Raw genomic sequence first — 16912 nt, 5'->3', positions numbered from 1 at the left:
TTCCAGGTCAGGATGTCAGCTTTAAAACTCTCCCTCTGTGCAGTCTAACCACCAGCCCTGCTTTACGTTGCTCATCTCAAGTCAGTGACAACTTAAGTCTGCCACACTTACTTTTCACCAGCTCCATGCGCCTTTAGTTTTGCAGGCAGCCACGCACCCAGGCCAAAAGACTTTAGTTGATAGAGAAGCAGTGATGATGCTACAGAGGTAGCAGTCTTTTAGCTCTCTTCTTTCCTGTACTAATGTTGCAGATGGCATTCCAGATCCTGGCTCTCAGCCTCGAGACTCTCCAGCAATTCATCTGAACAGCCTAGCAAGTCAGTTTCTGGTCTCTACGGCACTCTTCACTTCGCTAAATCAAACAGTAGGTCTTATCCTCATTCCATTTTAGACACCAATGTAGCACCACATGAGTTCTCACTGGCACCAAAGGCCAGTAGGCTCTTACTTTTTTACATCACTCTTTTATGTAGTTTGCCAGCTCATAGTGATGGTGACTCATCCTCAGACTGATACAACTTGTCAGCACTGTTACTGTACCATTTTTCTGGATTCAGTGCTTAACTGCCAAACTTTGCATACAGCTCAAAGCTAAAACCAATTCATAAGAATGACAGCATAACAATACTGACACAGAAGGGTACACTGTTTACTCTATCAAGCCTGTTGGTTAGCTATTACCTATGTAAGTTAACCAAATATATAATCCAAATTATTGTTTCAGTTTGAACTACATGACTTGGTAGTTTGTTTCAGATTCCCACGATTCTTTCTTTATTGCTTCAGTCGTAAATGCACTTAACTGTCACTGATTATCTTGAGTAGGTGATTCACTATTTAACTAAATCCTGCTGAATTAACTTTTACAATGTTTTCAAGAATTTTGAAGCCCTGGCTGATGTCTCCATACAGCCTTCTGTGCTTGAGAGTTAAAAATTTAATTCACTGTGCCTGTCAGTGCATGACATGCCCTTTACTCCTGTAATGCACTTGGTGGATCTAATATGAATAACTTTAAGTGTTACTATATGTTGTTTGTAGTTTGGTGACCAGAACTGTACACAAAACACCCAAAGTTATCTTATTAGTGCACTATACAATCTCAGTATAATGTTCCCTTTGGCATGTTATTTGCCTTTTTAATTGCTACTCACACAACTTAGACAGTGAGAATGTTGCATCAATCCAAAAATCCAAAAATGTTTGCCAGAGGTTGTTTACATCAGTATAGTGTTGCTTATCCTATTCATAATTAACATTTTATTCTGCCTGTGAATATTATTTTTCACATCTGTATATTAAACTGCCAGGTCCGGTCCAGGCCATTTCTGAATTGCTTTCTGCCTCTTCAATATTTAGAATGTTGTTACCCATTTTTTTCCTTAAGTACGCAAAATCTAAAAAGGACCATTTTACAGTTCTAGAAATAAAGTGTTTAAACCCTTAAGAACATAAAATACAAATAATTGTTTAAAGGTGAAAATGTGATTCACAATTTTCTTACCTGACCATGGTCAGATGTGGACTTATTTGAAGAACTTACTGCCAGCTGACGTTGTAAGCGCAGCACTTCTTTCTGTGACTCTCTAAGAAGCCTCTCAAAATCATTCAGTCCTGGATGAATTGATATACCCTGCTGAAAGAAAACATTTTATTTTTGCACATGAACCCACAATGTAGTTGCAGAACACTTGTAGGAATTGATCACTACTGCCCAGAAGCTTTGCTGAGTCATTCTTTATTAGTGTAATTTGCAGTGGGTTACATTTAAGTCAGACATTCTTCAGTTATGTGTCCAGAACAGGGACCTATGCAGCTTAAAATCTGGTAATGTGAGTATCAGCCAAGCCATAGTTAGGTTATATATATATATATATATATATATATATATATAAAGTTGAGTTAAGCACGTGTAGAGCTTCTAATGTCTAGATTATGAGAAACTGATCTTTTATTAGATAATGTGAGGTTACAAGCCACATATTCTGCACACTAGCAAAAATGCCCCTTAAGAAGACAGACATTGCTTAGAAACTTTACGGCAGCAGGCTCATTAACTTTTGGCGGCATGTCAGAAACAGGTTCAATAACAGAAAAAGACAAATTTAGACCTCAGTACTTTTTTTGACTAAGGGTGTAAGAGGGGTTTCAGAAGATAGAAAATACATATTTCAGTCGGTATAATGATTATTTACATTATCAGGCACACAAATATGGAGAAATAAAATTCAGATGCATTTAAGACTTAGATGCAAGTGTTGCTTACTTTATTATATAACTATAATAACTTTATTATATTATATAATATAACTGGCAAAGTGAATGGTTATTGGGTGCCTATTCCTTTAAAAATATTTCAGGGTTAGCGATTCATTTATCTATTTTAATAAAAAAAATCTTGTGTCGAGACATGATTTTTCTCAGAGGCACTTTAACGTCTCGTGAGACAAGGAAGTGAGACAGATGCTGTACAGGCTTTTAAATGATTGACACGCAGCGTGACATATAGACCACGCATCACAGCACAAGCAGCAGTAGCAAGCCAGCTGATCGAGCATAGAGGAGGTAAAAAAATGTATTTGTTTCCCATTGCATCACCGTTTAAGAGGGGGATTCCGAGAAGCGACCGCATCTCCTTAGCATGCGTTGTGTTCCCCTCTTCATAACGCGTGAGGCAGAGACGTGAAGTGGCTAGCGCGTAGCGCTCCCTGGGGGGGAGGAGGGCGGAATAAATCATTCACTACAGATTTATTACTGGCAAATATCAAGAAATAAAAAATTAATGAATTGAAAATAACAATCTCTTTAAATTGTATATACGGTTAACCAAACCCGGAGCCCCCTATTGAGTTAACATGAACTAATTTTTATAAGTGAAGGTCTCACACTGAATCCCAAACTGCTTTTCTAACTCTCAAATAAGGTAATCTGAACTACTTTTTTTAAGTGAAGGTGGCATATTGAATCCCAAATCCTTTTGCTTCCTACATTTTTAGAAATGTTTACGTTTTCAATTGCTCTTTACTACAGTATAATAACACAGATAACATACTGATATATATCACTATTGTTATTCATTATTTACCAAGCATCATTACACAAGGTAGCCTACAATGCAAACCATAATTATTGCTCATATGAGCAATTGGAAAATGTTCGGTTATAGTGGGTTGGAGAATGACTGACTGACTGACAAAACTCAAAGTCTTGAAAAAGAAGTTTAATACTATAATTAGCCTCATTATATGAAACAATGTCTTAGAGATGCATAAAAACTGGACACTTTGGGATAGTATCGTAGGTTTAGATTTGAGAAAACAGAAACTATAACTAAAAAATGTGAGGAAAAGTGGTTACAATGGGTTTGATAGGAAATGATGGTAAAAGATTAGAAGTAGAGCAATCTGTGACATTATATGTTACTTGTGTTTTCATAAGAATAAGAAAGTTGATTTATATTAAATGTCCACTTTGTAAAAGTCGTGTAGCATCATATAACACAATATACAATAATGTCTTAGGTGGACTCTTTAGAGGTCCCTGGTTACATTAACTCAGTGGCACCCTCTACACCAAAAGAACAAGAATTATGAGATTGCCTTTAAAAGTCAGTTAAAATGAATTCATTCATTCATTCTACTTGGATTTTCATTTTCATATTAAAAAACACCATAACCACATATTTTTAAAATGGAAAAAAGCAAACCACTGTTGAGAAATTCAGCCATTTTATTGGTTTTCACCAATGGCTCTGTTCATCTTACTCTGCAGTAGCCTTGCTCTTTCTGCTCTGTAGACAGCTAGACAATAATCATGTAAAAATCACACTTATGATCGCATACATTCTTTCACTATACTGTACTTAAGATGCTGCCTGCTCTGGTTAGACTTATAAAGCATACACTTGCTTCAGTGAGAGGAAATATTGAGCTTCTGAACCGGGCAATAAAGTGAAATGAACTGTACAGACATTATAGGCATACATTAAGTACTTGAATGGGAGAAAGCCAATACAACATATTGGAGTGTAATGCCCACTTCATACCCACCATACATCCGTCCATCTTCCTAACATACTTATCCAGGGCAGGGTCATGGTCCAGCTGGAGTGTCTCCAGCATGCATCGGACACAAGAAACTATCCCTGGCGGCAGTCCATTACAGGGCGAATATAAACACACACACACACAACCACTAGTCAATTTAGCAATGCCAATTTACCCAAGTTTAATCAGGTTTAAGTTTAGCAATATCAGTACAAATGTATTTACCGCTGGAAGAGTGCCCTGTCATTCCGGCCTCAGAGTGCCCAGTCTACATGAAGTCTGCATGTATTTACAGATTGATTGGCCCCAAGGACATGAATGTACTTACTCAAAAAACATTGTGCATACATCTTCTAGTACTAGCAAAAGTTACTTATCATGCATTTAAAAAAATAACTGGTTTGAGGTGCTTCAATCTGCTCTATTGTGCACTCTTTTTCTGAGGGTTCTTGTTTTCATTGTGCATGTGCAAAGTATGAAACAGCAAAAGTGGCTTGGCTGTTTAAAAAATCTACATTTTTTTTATTAAAAATACAACGCAGTGTAATCAGTTTAACTCAGATTTACTGTTATTTGTAGAAAGTACAAAGAAACTCGTATATGCTTTTTTTTTTTTTTTTTACAACAGTCTTATTTGACGTGCATCTTGCTTTGTGGTCAAATAACTACACAAATTGTAAAGGGGCAGGGTTCAGCATTATGTGGTGTCACACGTGTGAGACTGTTTAATGGGTCAGGTAATGGTAAATCACCATGGGCTGCCACTGTATGATAATGTGCTCTCTTTTTTCCCCTCTGCAAACTGGAAGCTCTCCTCTAATAATGTCACTTCTGGTGTCTGTCCACCTGGACTCACCTCTTTATGCCTGCAGTCATATGACCAAAAGACCCGCCATCTTGGACAGTCTGAATAGGACTCCGGTCTGAGAGGATTCAATTTTGCATTTTCATACACTTTATTTTGATTTAAATCTATTTCAATTATATGCTCATAGGTGCCACAACACACTGAGACTGTCTCTGTTGATCCTATTACAGTTGTCATAATTCAGTGGCCACTGCAAGCACACAAACAAGCCTGGAATGTATCAAGAAAAGAGGTCCAAGAATTTGTGATAAAATAATTATTTTTAACTTCTTTCTTTTATCACAAAGGTACTTCACAAACACAGAAGGCATATATTCTTAAATTCAAAACTTTACAACTTTAAAGTTAAAGTATTAGATAAGTTTTAAGGCTTTTTCTAATCAACTTGAAAATACTAAACTTATCCCTTAGTGTAGCAAGAATATACCAACACACTAATAGAGAGTATTTGTAAAAAAACATACATATTTATTACAAACTGAGTAAGCAAACTTTATACTGCATTCCTTATTGAAAGCATCTGAATTTTTATTTCCTTGATCTATTGTTCTGAAATGTATGTTCTTGATAGCAGAGGGTGCTATAGCATTCATAAAACAAGATCACCTGTGAGGTCCAGTACTTTACCTTGTAACTTACTTGAAGGGTTGTGCAGATATGCTAGTGCAAAAGTGAATGGGGGCAAAGGTTGGAGTGTATTTTGAATTATTTTAAAAACAAGACTTTGAATTCTGAAAGTCTGAATATTGTAAGGTTAGTATCAGTGTTAGTTAAATATTTTTGTAATTTCTTGCACATATATTATTAGAAATACATATAGAATGTCAGATTAATTTCTAATAAGCTGTGTGCTGCACCAGTATAAAACGTTTTTTTTTTGTTTTGTTCAAAATAACACTAAGCACCTTGAAGTATAAAATGTTAAGCTCTAAATGCACAGAGCTCCTTTAAAATGACACTGATCCAAAATACCAAAGCCGAAGAGCCTTCTGTGCTGTCAGATAATGGCAGTTATGATTCATAGTTGCATTTCAAGCATCCTCATAATCTCCAGCACAAATATACAGAAAACAGGACTACATGTCAAAATGTCCAAAAAACAAAAAAGCCTACAAAATGTCGAAAGGAAGAGATGAGCTCCTATCTTTGTTCATCAAATGAAAAATAGTCTTTTCATATTACACATACCACCTGCACAGAGAATGCTTCCATTTATAGTTAAAAAAAAAAAAATCTTTTCAATTCCCTGGTTTACATGAATGTGCTTGGCAGCATTAATAAATTGTTGTAATGGAATACTAAATAGAAACTTTTGTCATAGGCTGGCATAGTTATGCGGTTTCCTAGGTAGTGATCAGAAAGTCTGTTCATATCTTCTCACATAAGGAAGATTTATTGTTTATTTTGGACACTTTCTCCTTTTACATCCAGGTGGATGCTGCACATTATTGCTAGTTGAAGTGGCTTCTTACTCACTGTGTAAATCACTTTGAGTTGCAAGAAAAGTGCTATAAAAATGTGAAGAATTGTTATTATTATTACTTTTATTATTATCATCATCTTCTACACATCCATCACAGCTCATCAACAAAAATTAACTCAAGTAGTAATTTTTCAATGGAAGGAAGATTAAAAAGGAAAAAGCGTAATTGCTATCATTATATGCATATTTTGTACAGCTGAATCTATTTCTTTTTTGAATTATATATACAGTAAATTTGTAAATGGGGAGATGATTCTTGCAACTCACAACCCAAGTCACTACTCTCTGTACTGTCATGGTCTGCTCCACCTGTTCCTGTTAGACCACAAACCAGTACAGGGAATAATGTCAGACAGGGCTTTAAAAGAGATGTTATTTTTTTTCTTCTTAGGATGGACGCCACACAGTACATGGTCCCAAAAGCTGAAAGATGAAAATCGAACCTAAGATGTTGCTTGGGGTAGTTGGATAAGGGGGACTGGGCCGGTTCTAGACAGGCATATTTAAGGGGGCAGACAGAAATGTGAAGGGGGCACATGGTGGCGACGGAGGCGGGAAAGGGGTGGGGGTGCTCTGGATAACTGTTTTTGTCATGTAATTGGATTGCACTTTGTCAGGCCTCTACCCTAAGACCTGCCCAACTTGGGTGTCCCACCTGAAGGCGAAGCTTCTACTGGTGTAGCTCTTAGGGTCACTGAGGCATGCAAACCCCCTGACCACAATAAGGTGGCAATCCTTCAGGAGGAAAACTTAAAAATTAAACAACAAAAAATAAAATAAAACATTCCTCATCAGATTATAACAACTAAAAACATGACATTTACCTTAATTGGATGGCCTATATCAAATATATTCGAACCCAACAATAACACTTCTCACTATTGCCAATATTAACAAAACTAAAAAGGGTAGGCCAAGTTATAAAAAAAAAAAATAAATCAATTTACCAAGTCTTGAAAAATAAAACTGAAAAACAGAATAAAAAAATAAAAGAATAAAATAAAATACCCTTCCAGATCTTTACATCCAAAAACATAAAATGCATCTTAATCGGATGGCCTAATTCTCAAATAAATTTGCAAAATAAAGTAAGAATAAAATAACACCTCTCAATATAGCCAATATTTACAAAACTAAAAAGGGTTGGCATAGTAATTAAAAAAAAAAAACAATTCACCATGTCTTTTCCTACAATTCTCAAACTAATTTGTAGAACACAACAGATTTAGAACTGAACATTTGAACTTTTTTCTTCTTTTGTCTTGTTTTAAGCTTGTTTGTTTTGCAAGCAACTGAACTCTCTGTTTGCAACTGAACAGCTCCACTCTGCTTCTCCTAAATCTACTCTACAACAACAGTCTCCCATTTCCCTTCGCAGAAAGTCTTCCAAATTCATCCATATCCAAGTTATTTGTTATGGACTTCTCATGGGCGAAGATCAGCAAATTCCTCTTTCTTTTATGTAACATGGTGTGACGATAGGGGGTTAGGACACGTGACAAAGTGGAGAAGGAACTCTCACACGATGCTGAAGACACACCAATGACCAGGGCTGTTACATACAATTTATGCAACTCAGGAAAGGCTTCCTTGTTTCCTTTGAACATTTTTTGAGCAGCATCTGTTTTGCCACAAGAACTTCATTTTCCAGACTTACAACATCTGCTACAGTGCCAGCCATCACAGCCAGAGGGTGCAACAGGGTGGGATCTAGAAATGCGCTAGATTTGGGTGCAAGACTAGATATGGCTCTCATCAGGTCAATATTCTTGTGTGAAAATCTAGTTTCCATTTCTGAAATGGCCCTGTCAAGGATGTTGAGCAGGGATCTTTTCAGAGACTGATGGGGGGAAATGGTAGGGTCACCAGAGTCTGTATGGCCCAAAGTTGAGAGCACAACACTTTGACCCAGGTGTTTGCTCATTGTTCTCCTTCTCTTTGTTGGATGCCACTCCCCAACAGTCATCCTCACAGATGTTTTTTAAGGAGTCCAGTGCTGTACTAACAACCTCAGAAGTACTGCACAGATCAACTGACTGAGACTGTAGAATAGCATTTGCTGGTTTCAAGACACCAAGCACCCGCACTAGGAACTTTCCAATCTCAAAGAAGTGATGCCTCTTAATTTGGCATAGCAGGCCTGATGCCTCGGTGCACAGGTCAACTGCAGCATCATCATCCTCTGTCATCTCAGATAGGATACTAAGGATTTGTTCTTGATTGTCCACAGTGCACCTTGTCACCTCATAGTGGCTTGTCCATCTGATCTCAAGCAGCCTTTTTAGACAAGGTGCATCATGTTTATTGAGCACATAGTGGTGGTGAAAAAAGTTGTAGAGTGAACTAGATAGGCTAAAAAATCTTTTTACACACGGCTCACTCTGCATGGCATGCACAACCACTAAGTGCAGTTGGTGGTTGTAGCAGTGGATGTATGGGACATATCTGTCAAGCCTCTTTTGGAGCAGAGCTTGTACACCACCTCTAACCCCATTCATCACACAAGCCCCATCATAACACTGGCTAAGTATACTGTCAGCACTGTAGCCAGCATCAGAAAGGTGGAACAGGATCTCAGAGGTGATGTACTCTGCATCAAGTTGTTGCAAGTCAAGCAACCCAATAAGATGCTCCTCTGGCATGGAATTTCTGACAAACCATATTATCACAGACACATTTTCCACATTGCACCTATCCCTGGTCCCATCACTTTTGAGGCAAAACCCTGCAGAATCAGCACTTTCATATTTTTCCTGACCTCTCCAAGCACCATGTCAGCCAGTGTTTGGATAATTTCATTTTGGATATCCTTAGATGTGTATTTTGCATTTTTGGGATACCCTTAGCAATGCTTGCTAACTTCTCATCCTTCTCTAAGGTATATTCTATCAGTTTTAGAAAAATACCTGAAGCAATGTCATCATCATTACCGCTGCATCATGTCTCAAGGTTTCTGCAGTCCCACTGAGCCCCAACTCATTTACACAGAGAAACCTTATAGCACTACCAATACTCTTGACATAGTAATGTTTTTTCAAGTTGTGTTTTACCAACCAACATTGAATCCACAGTCCCCCCCTGTGGCCTCTCTGCTTTTATGCTCAGTCCAGATGGTTGAAGCATGCACATGTTTGTGGCTGGACACATGCCTCTGTAGCCCCTTGTCTCGATCAAGTGCTGCTTTCCAGTTGTTAAAACCAGTTAAGGTAAAAACTACATCCCTATCATTAACAGTGCTGCCATATTTCCGACAGGAAACAGAAGCATGCATCCCACAACAGAGTACTCCAGCCATGGTCGTGTGCGGTACCAGGCAGGATTGAATGATCTTAATGTTGTACCACCAAATACACGTTTGGGGTAACTACCCAGTATTGGCTGGGATGGTGTATTGCCATTTAAGTCACTGGGTAGCTCAGTGGGTTGCTTTGGGGCAGCAATTGTTGGCAGAGGTACAGGAGAAGCAGTGCCTGTTGATGCCACAGGAGTAGACATGGTAACTGCTGTCTCTGATGTACCAGCAGCAGCATCATTGCTACTATTATTGGTACAGGCAGGAGCAGCAGCATCACTTTTTAAAAGCTTGGAAACAAGGATGCATCTCACAGCATTAACTTTCCCTTTGTGAGCTGCTGGAAGCTGGGGTGGAAAGTGAATAAGCTTTACTAAAATCGCTGTGATTACATCAGTATATGAAACGAGATAACTTTGGAGTGCAGAGTTGAAAGCTGGAGTGGGGCATTGTGTCGGGGTCTGACAGATAGACACAGGTCCTCCAGTCGACTCTATGCAGCAGACAGGCTCACAGTGGTGCTTATGGGATCGAGAAAGAAACACTTCTCTACCAGACTGAAACTGTGAGAAGAACAATGGACTAGTCCTCCATTGACTGTACAAATATAAATGTATATTTTTTTAGTTGTTGTTAATTATCTCACGAGTCGCTATGATTTTGACGACAGAGATTTGCTGCTTCCTCAAAGCCTCCCACTGCTGCGCAGCCCTGCCTACTGAGAAACCTGACACCAGGTCATTTGCATACTAACAGTGATTGGATGTTTAGCTGGGGGGGAGGGTGAGTGGGGGATCTCTGCCGAGTTCTGTGTGAGCCGCGCACAAACAGAACAGAGAGGGAAAGAGCGAACAAGAGGTGAAACCTATCATCTCATTTGTGCCTTTTCCAGTGGATTTTTCAGCTACTGTAGTAAATTTTGTCCATATTCAGTTTGTGGGCAATCTATTATTTTCTTTTTCAATTTCTAAAAGTTTGATTTAAGGAGGCAGAACATTTGTTTAAGGGGGCATTGCCCCCTCTTGCCCCAGCCCCGAAGGGGGATACAGAAAATGGGAATGTAACAAGGAAATCTTTGGGCCAATGAATAGATGTTATATAAGAACCTCCAGCTTATAAATGACTAGCAAAATACCTGCGCTTCGCAGCGGAGAAGTAGTTTGTTAAAGAAGTTATGAAAAAGAAAAGGAAACATTTTAAAAATAACGTAACATGATTGCCAATGTAATTGTTTTGTGTCTGTTATGAGTGTTGCTGTCGTCAAGGATTTGATTATCATTATTTCTTTCAATCAGGTTCGTATTTGGAGGATTTGTTGTGTTGAAGTTACATTCCATGTTTGTCAACCATTGTAAAGATAACAGGTTTCATTCATCGAAGTGTTCACTACCCAAATCGGTACTCGTGAATCTAAGATGTTTAACAGGCATTCCCGGTATTAAGTTGTGGATTTGCCTACGAATATTTAGTGGCAGCGTGTCTATGAACTTAATTTAAACTGAAGCTTTACACCTTGCTTTCCTATTGATATGTCTACAAAGGCTTGTTCAGCTTCAGAGGGTTGTTCTTTTTCTACTGCATCAATAAACAGCTCGTCTTCCTCTTTATCTGAGACATCACACATTGCATGCATGGGTTTACCTTTCCCAGTCCTGCAAACTTTAGCGAAGTGGTTCAATTTCCCACATTTTTTACACTGTCTACCTTTACCTGGACATTGACCTTTTCCACCGTGTGCTTTGTTTCCACAGTAGCTGCACTTATGAATATGCTTGTATGCGTCACTCGCTTCATATTCTTTTGCTACCTTCTCAATTGTGTAATGCGTTTTTTGTTCAGTGCTCTTTGGACCTCTTGCTTGTTGTCTGCATACTGCGTTCACAGTCAGTTCACGTGAGCCGCTCGGAGTACATGCATCGAAGGTTCTCAGCTGCGCTTGTGCTATCTCATGCGATCTTGCGATGTCCACGGCTTTATTTAATGTTAGCTCAGACCCGGCACTTAAAAGTTTCTCTCACACTTTTGCTGAGTTTGTGCCAAACACTTTTCTACCCCTGACCATCTCATCTTCGTTTGCACTGTCTTCCTTTAGCTGGACATTGACTTTTTCCACTGTGTGCTTTGTTTCCGCAGTAGCTGCACTTATGAATATGCTTGTATCGTCACTCGCTTCATATTCTTTTGTTGCCTTCTCAATTGTGTAATGCGTTTTTTGTTCAGCGCTCTTTGGAGCTCTTGCTTGTTCTCTGCATGCTGCGTTCACAGTCCGTTCACGTGACCCGCTCGAAGTACATGCATCGAAGGTTCTCAGCTGTGCTTGTGCTATCTCGTGCAATGTCCACGGCTTCATTTTATGTTAGCTCAGACCCGGCACTTAAAAGTTTCCCTCGCACTTTTGCTAAGTTTGTGCCAAACACTATTCTATCCCTGACCATCTCATCTTTGTTTGTATAAGCACAGTCCTTCACCAGAAATTTTAACTCCATTACAAAGTGATCAAAAGTCTTGTTTATACCTTGCGTCTTCTCACTAAACTTGTATCTCGCGAATATCGTATTCCTCTTAGGCATGACAAACGCCTCGTCGCGGCAGCGTGTCTATTGGATTACTGCTGACGGACGGCCTTATATGGGCGTATGGGGGACGCAATATAGGCAGGCAGCCAACTACGTGGAAGGCGTGGTGATGGGTGACGCAACTTCGCCTCACACAGCAACCGAGCTGGAGGCTATGGTCATATATATATATATATATATATATATATATATATATATATATATATATATATATATATATATATATATATGTATATACAGTGATTCCTCGCTATATCGCTCTTCGACTTTGCGGCTTCACTCCATCGCGGATTTTAAATGTAAGCACATCTAAATATATATCACGGATTTTTCGCTGGTTCGGATTTCTGGACAATGGGTCTTTTAATTTATGCTACATGCTTCCTTAGTTGGTTTGCCCAGTTGATTTCATACAAGGGACGCTATTGGCAGATGGCTGAGAAGCTACCTAATCAGAGCATGTATTACATATTAAATAAAACTCCTCAATTATATACGATGTGCTTGATTGTTTGCTTTTATCTGTCTCTCTTACTCTCTCTGTCTGACGGAGGGGGTGTAAGCAGAGGGGCTGTTTGCACAGAGGCTGTTTGCCTAGGGGATACGGACGCTCCTCTAAAAAATGCCGCTTTATCACGGTGCTTCAGCATACTTAAAAGCACGTATTGATTTTTTGATTGTTTGCTTTTCTCTCGCGCTCTCTCTCTGACAATCTCTGCTCCTGATACGCATTCTTTGAACAGGAGGATATGTTTGCATTCATTTAATTGTGAGAAAGAACTGTCATCTCTGTCTTGTTATGGAGCACAGTTTAAACTTTTGACTAAAGGGTGTTATTTCATGTCTAGAGTGCTCTAATAATGTTAACAGTGTGGGAGAGTTTATAAGGGCTTAAAATATATGAAACTAACCATACAAACATATGATTTCTACTTCACGGATTTTCATCTATCGAGGAGGGATTACTGTATGCACGTAAGTAGGATTCAGTTATGACCATTATGCGTAGAATTTGGAAATGAAACCTGCTTAACTTTTGTAAGTAAGCTGTAAGGAATGAGCCTGCCAAATTTCAGCCTTCTACCTACACGGGAAGTTGGAGAATTAGTGATGAGTGAGTCAGTCAGTGAGGGCTTTGCCTTTTATTAGTATAGATAAATAAAACAGTTTTTTAAAATATTTTATTTCATTGAGCACTACTAATGCTTAAAAGAAGAGGATCCAATGTGGGGATTTGGGAGCTTTAAAATGAGATAAGGAAATTAACAAGAAATATTCCAAAAGGTACAAGACTGACAGGAACCTGATACGCATTACAGATGTATTAAAAAATGACTATTTTAAAAATGATTAATAGATATCTCTAGCACCTAAGAATTTCAATATAATGTGCATTGATGCACTGTTTTAAATGGAATAACTGGATCTTTTACAGCAATTTAGCTATAGACTTTCCAAAAATATCTAATCTTTTCTAACACTTCGAAATTCTGATGTACTTAAACTGTATCTATTGTGCAATATATAAATTTTAAAAACAGTACCTTTCCTTTTCCTGAGAACTGCAGCTCCCTGCATTCCTGGCGCAGGGCTTCAATTTCTTTATCTTTGGCAAGAAGAGTCTCAGCATGTGCTGCCAGGTCCCTAGCACGCTGTCTGGCAAAAGTCTTCTTGTATTGTTCTACTCCAGGACCCTTGACCAGTGCGGGAGCATTTACCTAAAGTAAAAATTAACTAAAAAGTAAGTGCGCCCTTTTTCATATTGGTCAAACATATCGCCATATAAGCCACATTAATCTAATCACTACTAAGTTATAACATATAAGAAATCTAAATATAAGTTACAAACAGTATATGGTATATTCTACATTGTCATTATTTATTAAAAAAAATAATCAACACTTTAAAAAGCCATGTGTGAAGTCAAGTACTGTACCATGCATGTGATAGACTGGATAAGAAAGAGTACCTTGAAATTGGTGTTTGTGGCCACATTCCAGAAAGCTGAACTTGGCATGTAAATGTAGATCAGCTGGCTATACTGGAATAGTTCATGTTATATGGAAGTATAAAGGATCGTCTAATCAGCAGGTTGGTATAATATGAGCACTGCAAGCGAGTGCCATACAGTGAGGGAGAAACATAGGCTAAATCCTTCAAAAGAGCTCTCATTATACCAGTTAATATATATACAGTTACCTTATACTAGCTTATAATCACAAACTTTTGGTATCATTGTAATCAATGAGATGGTGAGGTCAAGCAGCCAGAATGGGGTTCCTTAACAGAAATCGTTGTCTCCCTCTGTAGATAAGTGAGCAACTCATTTAACTAAGAGGACTGAGAGGCAGCCCATAACCCATTCAAGATCCTTGTACTTTATTTCTCAGATAGCTCTAATAGATGCTGGGATGTTCAATATATCACAATTATACTGTTGCTATTACGTTTCTCACAAGGAGATAAAAAAAGAAACTGCCCGAATATGTTATTTTTAGAAATTTTGTCACAATTTAGAAAGAAATGTAAGTATATTAGAACATTGATTGCCATGCTGTCATGATATATATTGCATGTAAAATATAAAAAAGTACAGCAAAGTATTTGCATGACATAGGAATGCTCTTTTGAATGCAGCTGAATTAATTGTTTATGTTCTGGTTACAAAATCAATTTAAAAAATTTGTAAATGTAATATACTCAAATATGTAAATGTAGCAATTTAAGAAACAAACAGTAATATACAGTATTACTGATTTAGCTAACTTATAACAGAAGGCTGAACAATTTTTTCATTATAATTTTAGCTCTCATTAGTAGAACTAAAATCAATGAACTATGCAATGGGTGGTGACAGCAGACACTGTATGCTTCATTGTTCAACTTGTAGACTTCTGACCACCTGGTTCACTTTTGTCACCCAGGGATTCATCCTGCTCTGAGGCCAAATGATTACCTTTCATCCATCTGCTGATCACTAAAATGCTTAGATGATGTCCAAGGATGCCATGCAGAATTCACTTGTCCTGACTGCTTTTCCCTAATAAAATGAAACAGCAGGCTGTGCAATGTTATGTTAGGTGTGGACACCAAGGTGTTTTTCTAACACTAGGCAACTGCAGTCAAACAGCCTCCAAAGTAAAATGGATTTAACACAGACTATTAAGAAAGGACAGGCTTACAAAGGAAGGAGGTATCAGCTTTTAGACCAAAAGATCAGCACATACTGAAACCTAAAAAAAATGTGTTAATGGATTGGATAGGCACCCCTTTCACTGCACATCTTTAAGCTCTTGCATCAAATAACAAAACACAAAATGTTAATTCAGTTTATATTCTGGTCAGGACATTTTTGTCAATTTTCACTACTTTTACGTACTAAAACAGTCCTATATACAGTGGTGTGAAAAACTATTTGCCCCCTTCCTGATTTCTTATTCTTTTGCATGTTTGTCACACAAAATGTTTCTGATCATCAAACACATTTAACCATTAGTCAAATATAACACAAGTAAACACAAAATGCAGTTTTTAAATGATGGTTTTATTATTTAGGAGAAAAAAATCCAAACCTACATGGCCCTGTGTGAAAAAGTAATTGCCCCCTGAACCTAATAACTGGTTGGGCCACCCTTAGCAGCAATAACTGCAATCAAGCGTTTGCGATAACTTGCAATGAGTCTTTTACAGCGCTCTGGAGGAATTTTGGCCCACTCATCTTTGCAGAATTGTTGTAATTCAGCTTTATTTGAGGGTTTTCTAGCATGAACCGCCTTTTTAAGGTCATGCTATAGCATCTCAATTGGATTCAGGTCAGGACTTTGACTAGGCCACTCCAAAGTCTTCATTTTGTTTTTCTTCAGCCACTCAGAGGTGGATTTGCTGGTATGTTTTGGGTCATTGTCCTGTTGCAGCACTCAAGATCGCTTCAGCTTGAGTTGACAAACAGATGGCCGGACATTCTCCTTCAGGATTTTTTGGTAGACCGTAGAATTAATGGTTCCATCTATCACAGCAAGCCTTCCAGGTCCTGATGCAGCAAAATAATCCCAGACCATCACACTACCACCACCATATTTTACTGTTGGTATGATGTTCTTTTTCTGAAATGCTGTGTTCCTTTTACGCCAGATGTAACGGGACATTTGCCTTCCAAAAGTTCAACTTTTGTCTCATCAGTCCACAAGGTATTTTCCCAAAAGTCTTGGCAATCATTGAGATGTTTCTTAGCAAAATTGAGACGAGCCCTAATGTTCTTTTTGCTTAACAGTGGTTTGCGTCTTGGAAATCTTCCATGCAGGCCGTTTTTGGCCAGTCTCTTTCTTATGTTGGAGTCGTGAACACTGACCTTAATTGAGGCAAGTGAGGCCTGCAGTTCTTTAGACGTTGTCCTGGGGTCTTTTGTGACCTCTCGGATGAGTCGTCTCTGCGCTTGGGGTAATTTTGGTCGGCCGGCCACTCCTGGGAAGGTTCACCACTGTTCCATGTTTTTGCCATTTGTGGATAATGGCTCTCACTGTGGTTTGCTGGAGTCCCAAAGCTTTAGAAATGGCTTTATAACCTTTACCAGACTGATAGAACTCAATTACTTCTGTTCTCATTTGTTCCTGAATTTCTTTGGATCGTGGCATGATGTCTAGCTTTTGA

At 38.4% G+C, this 16912-nt stretch overlaps 1 protein-coding gene across 5 annotated transcripts in view; it reads right to left on the bottom strand.

Annotated features, from left to right (window-relative positions):
- LOC120531412 (RIMS-binding protein 2-like) overlaps positions 1-16912 on the bottom strand; it is a 374849-nt gene that overhangs the window by 130885 nt on the left and 227052 nt on the right. For all 5 annotated transcript variants that reach the window (XM_039756810.1, XM_039756806.1, XM_039756807.1 and 2 more), the window contains 2 exons: positions 13810-13983; positions 1505-1636 (listed from right to left, as the gene is read on the bottom strand). In XM_039756810.1, coding sequence (XP_039612744.1) covers positions 1505-1636; positions 13810-13983 — 306 coding nt within the window. The remainder of the gene's footprint in view (positions 1-1504; positions 1637-13809; positions 13984-16912) is intronic.

Source organism: Polypterus senegalus, chromosome 6 (assembly GCF_016835505.1).
Source record: "Polypterus senegalus isolate Bchr_013 chromosome 6, ASM1683550v1, whole genome shotgun sequence".
Taxonomy (NCBI): Eukaryota; Metazoa; Chordata; class Cladistia; order Polypteriformes; family Polypteridae; genus Polypterus; species Polypterus senegalus.
The sequence above is the reverse complement of the archived record's forward strand: the minus strand, read 5'-3'. Positions and strand labels throughout refer to the sequence as shown.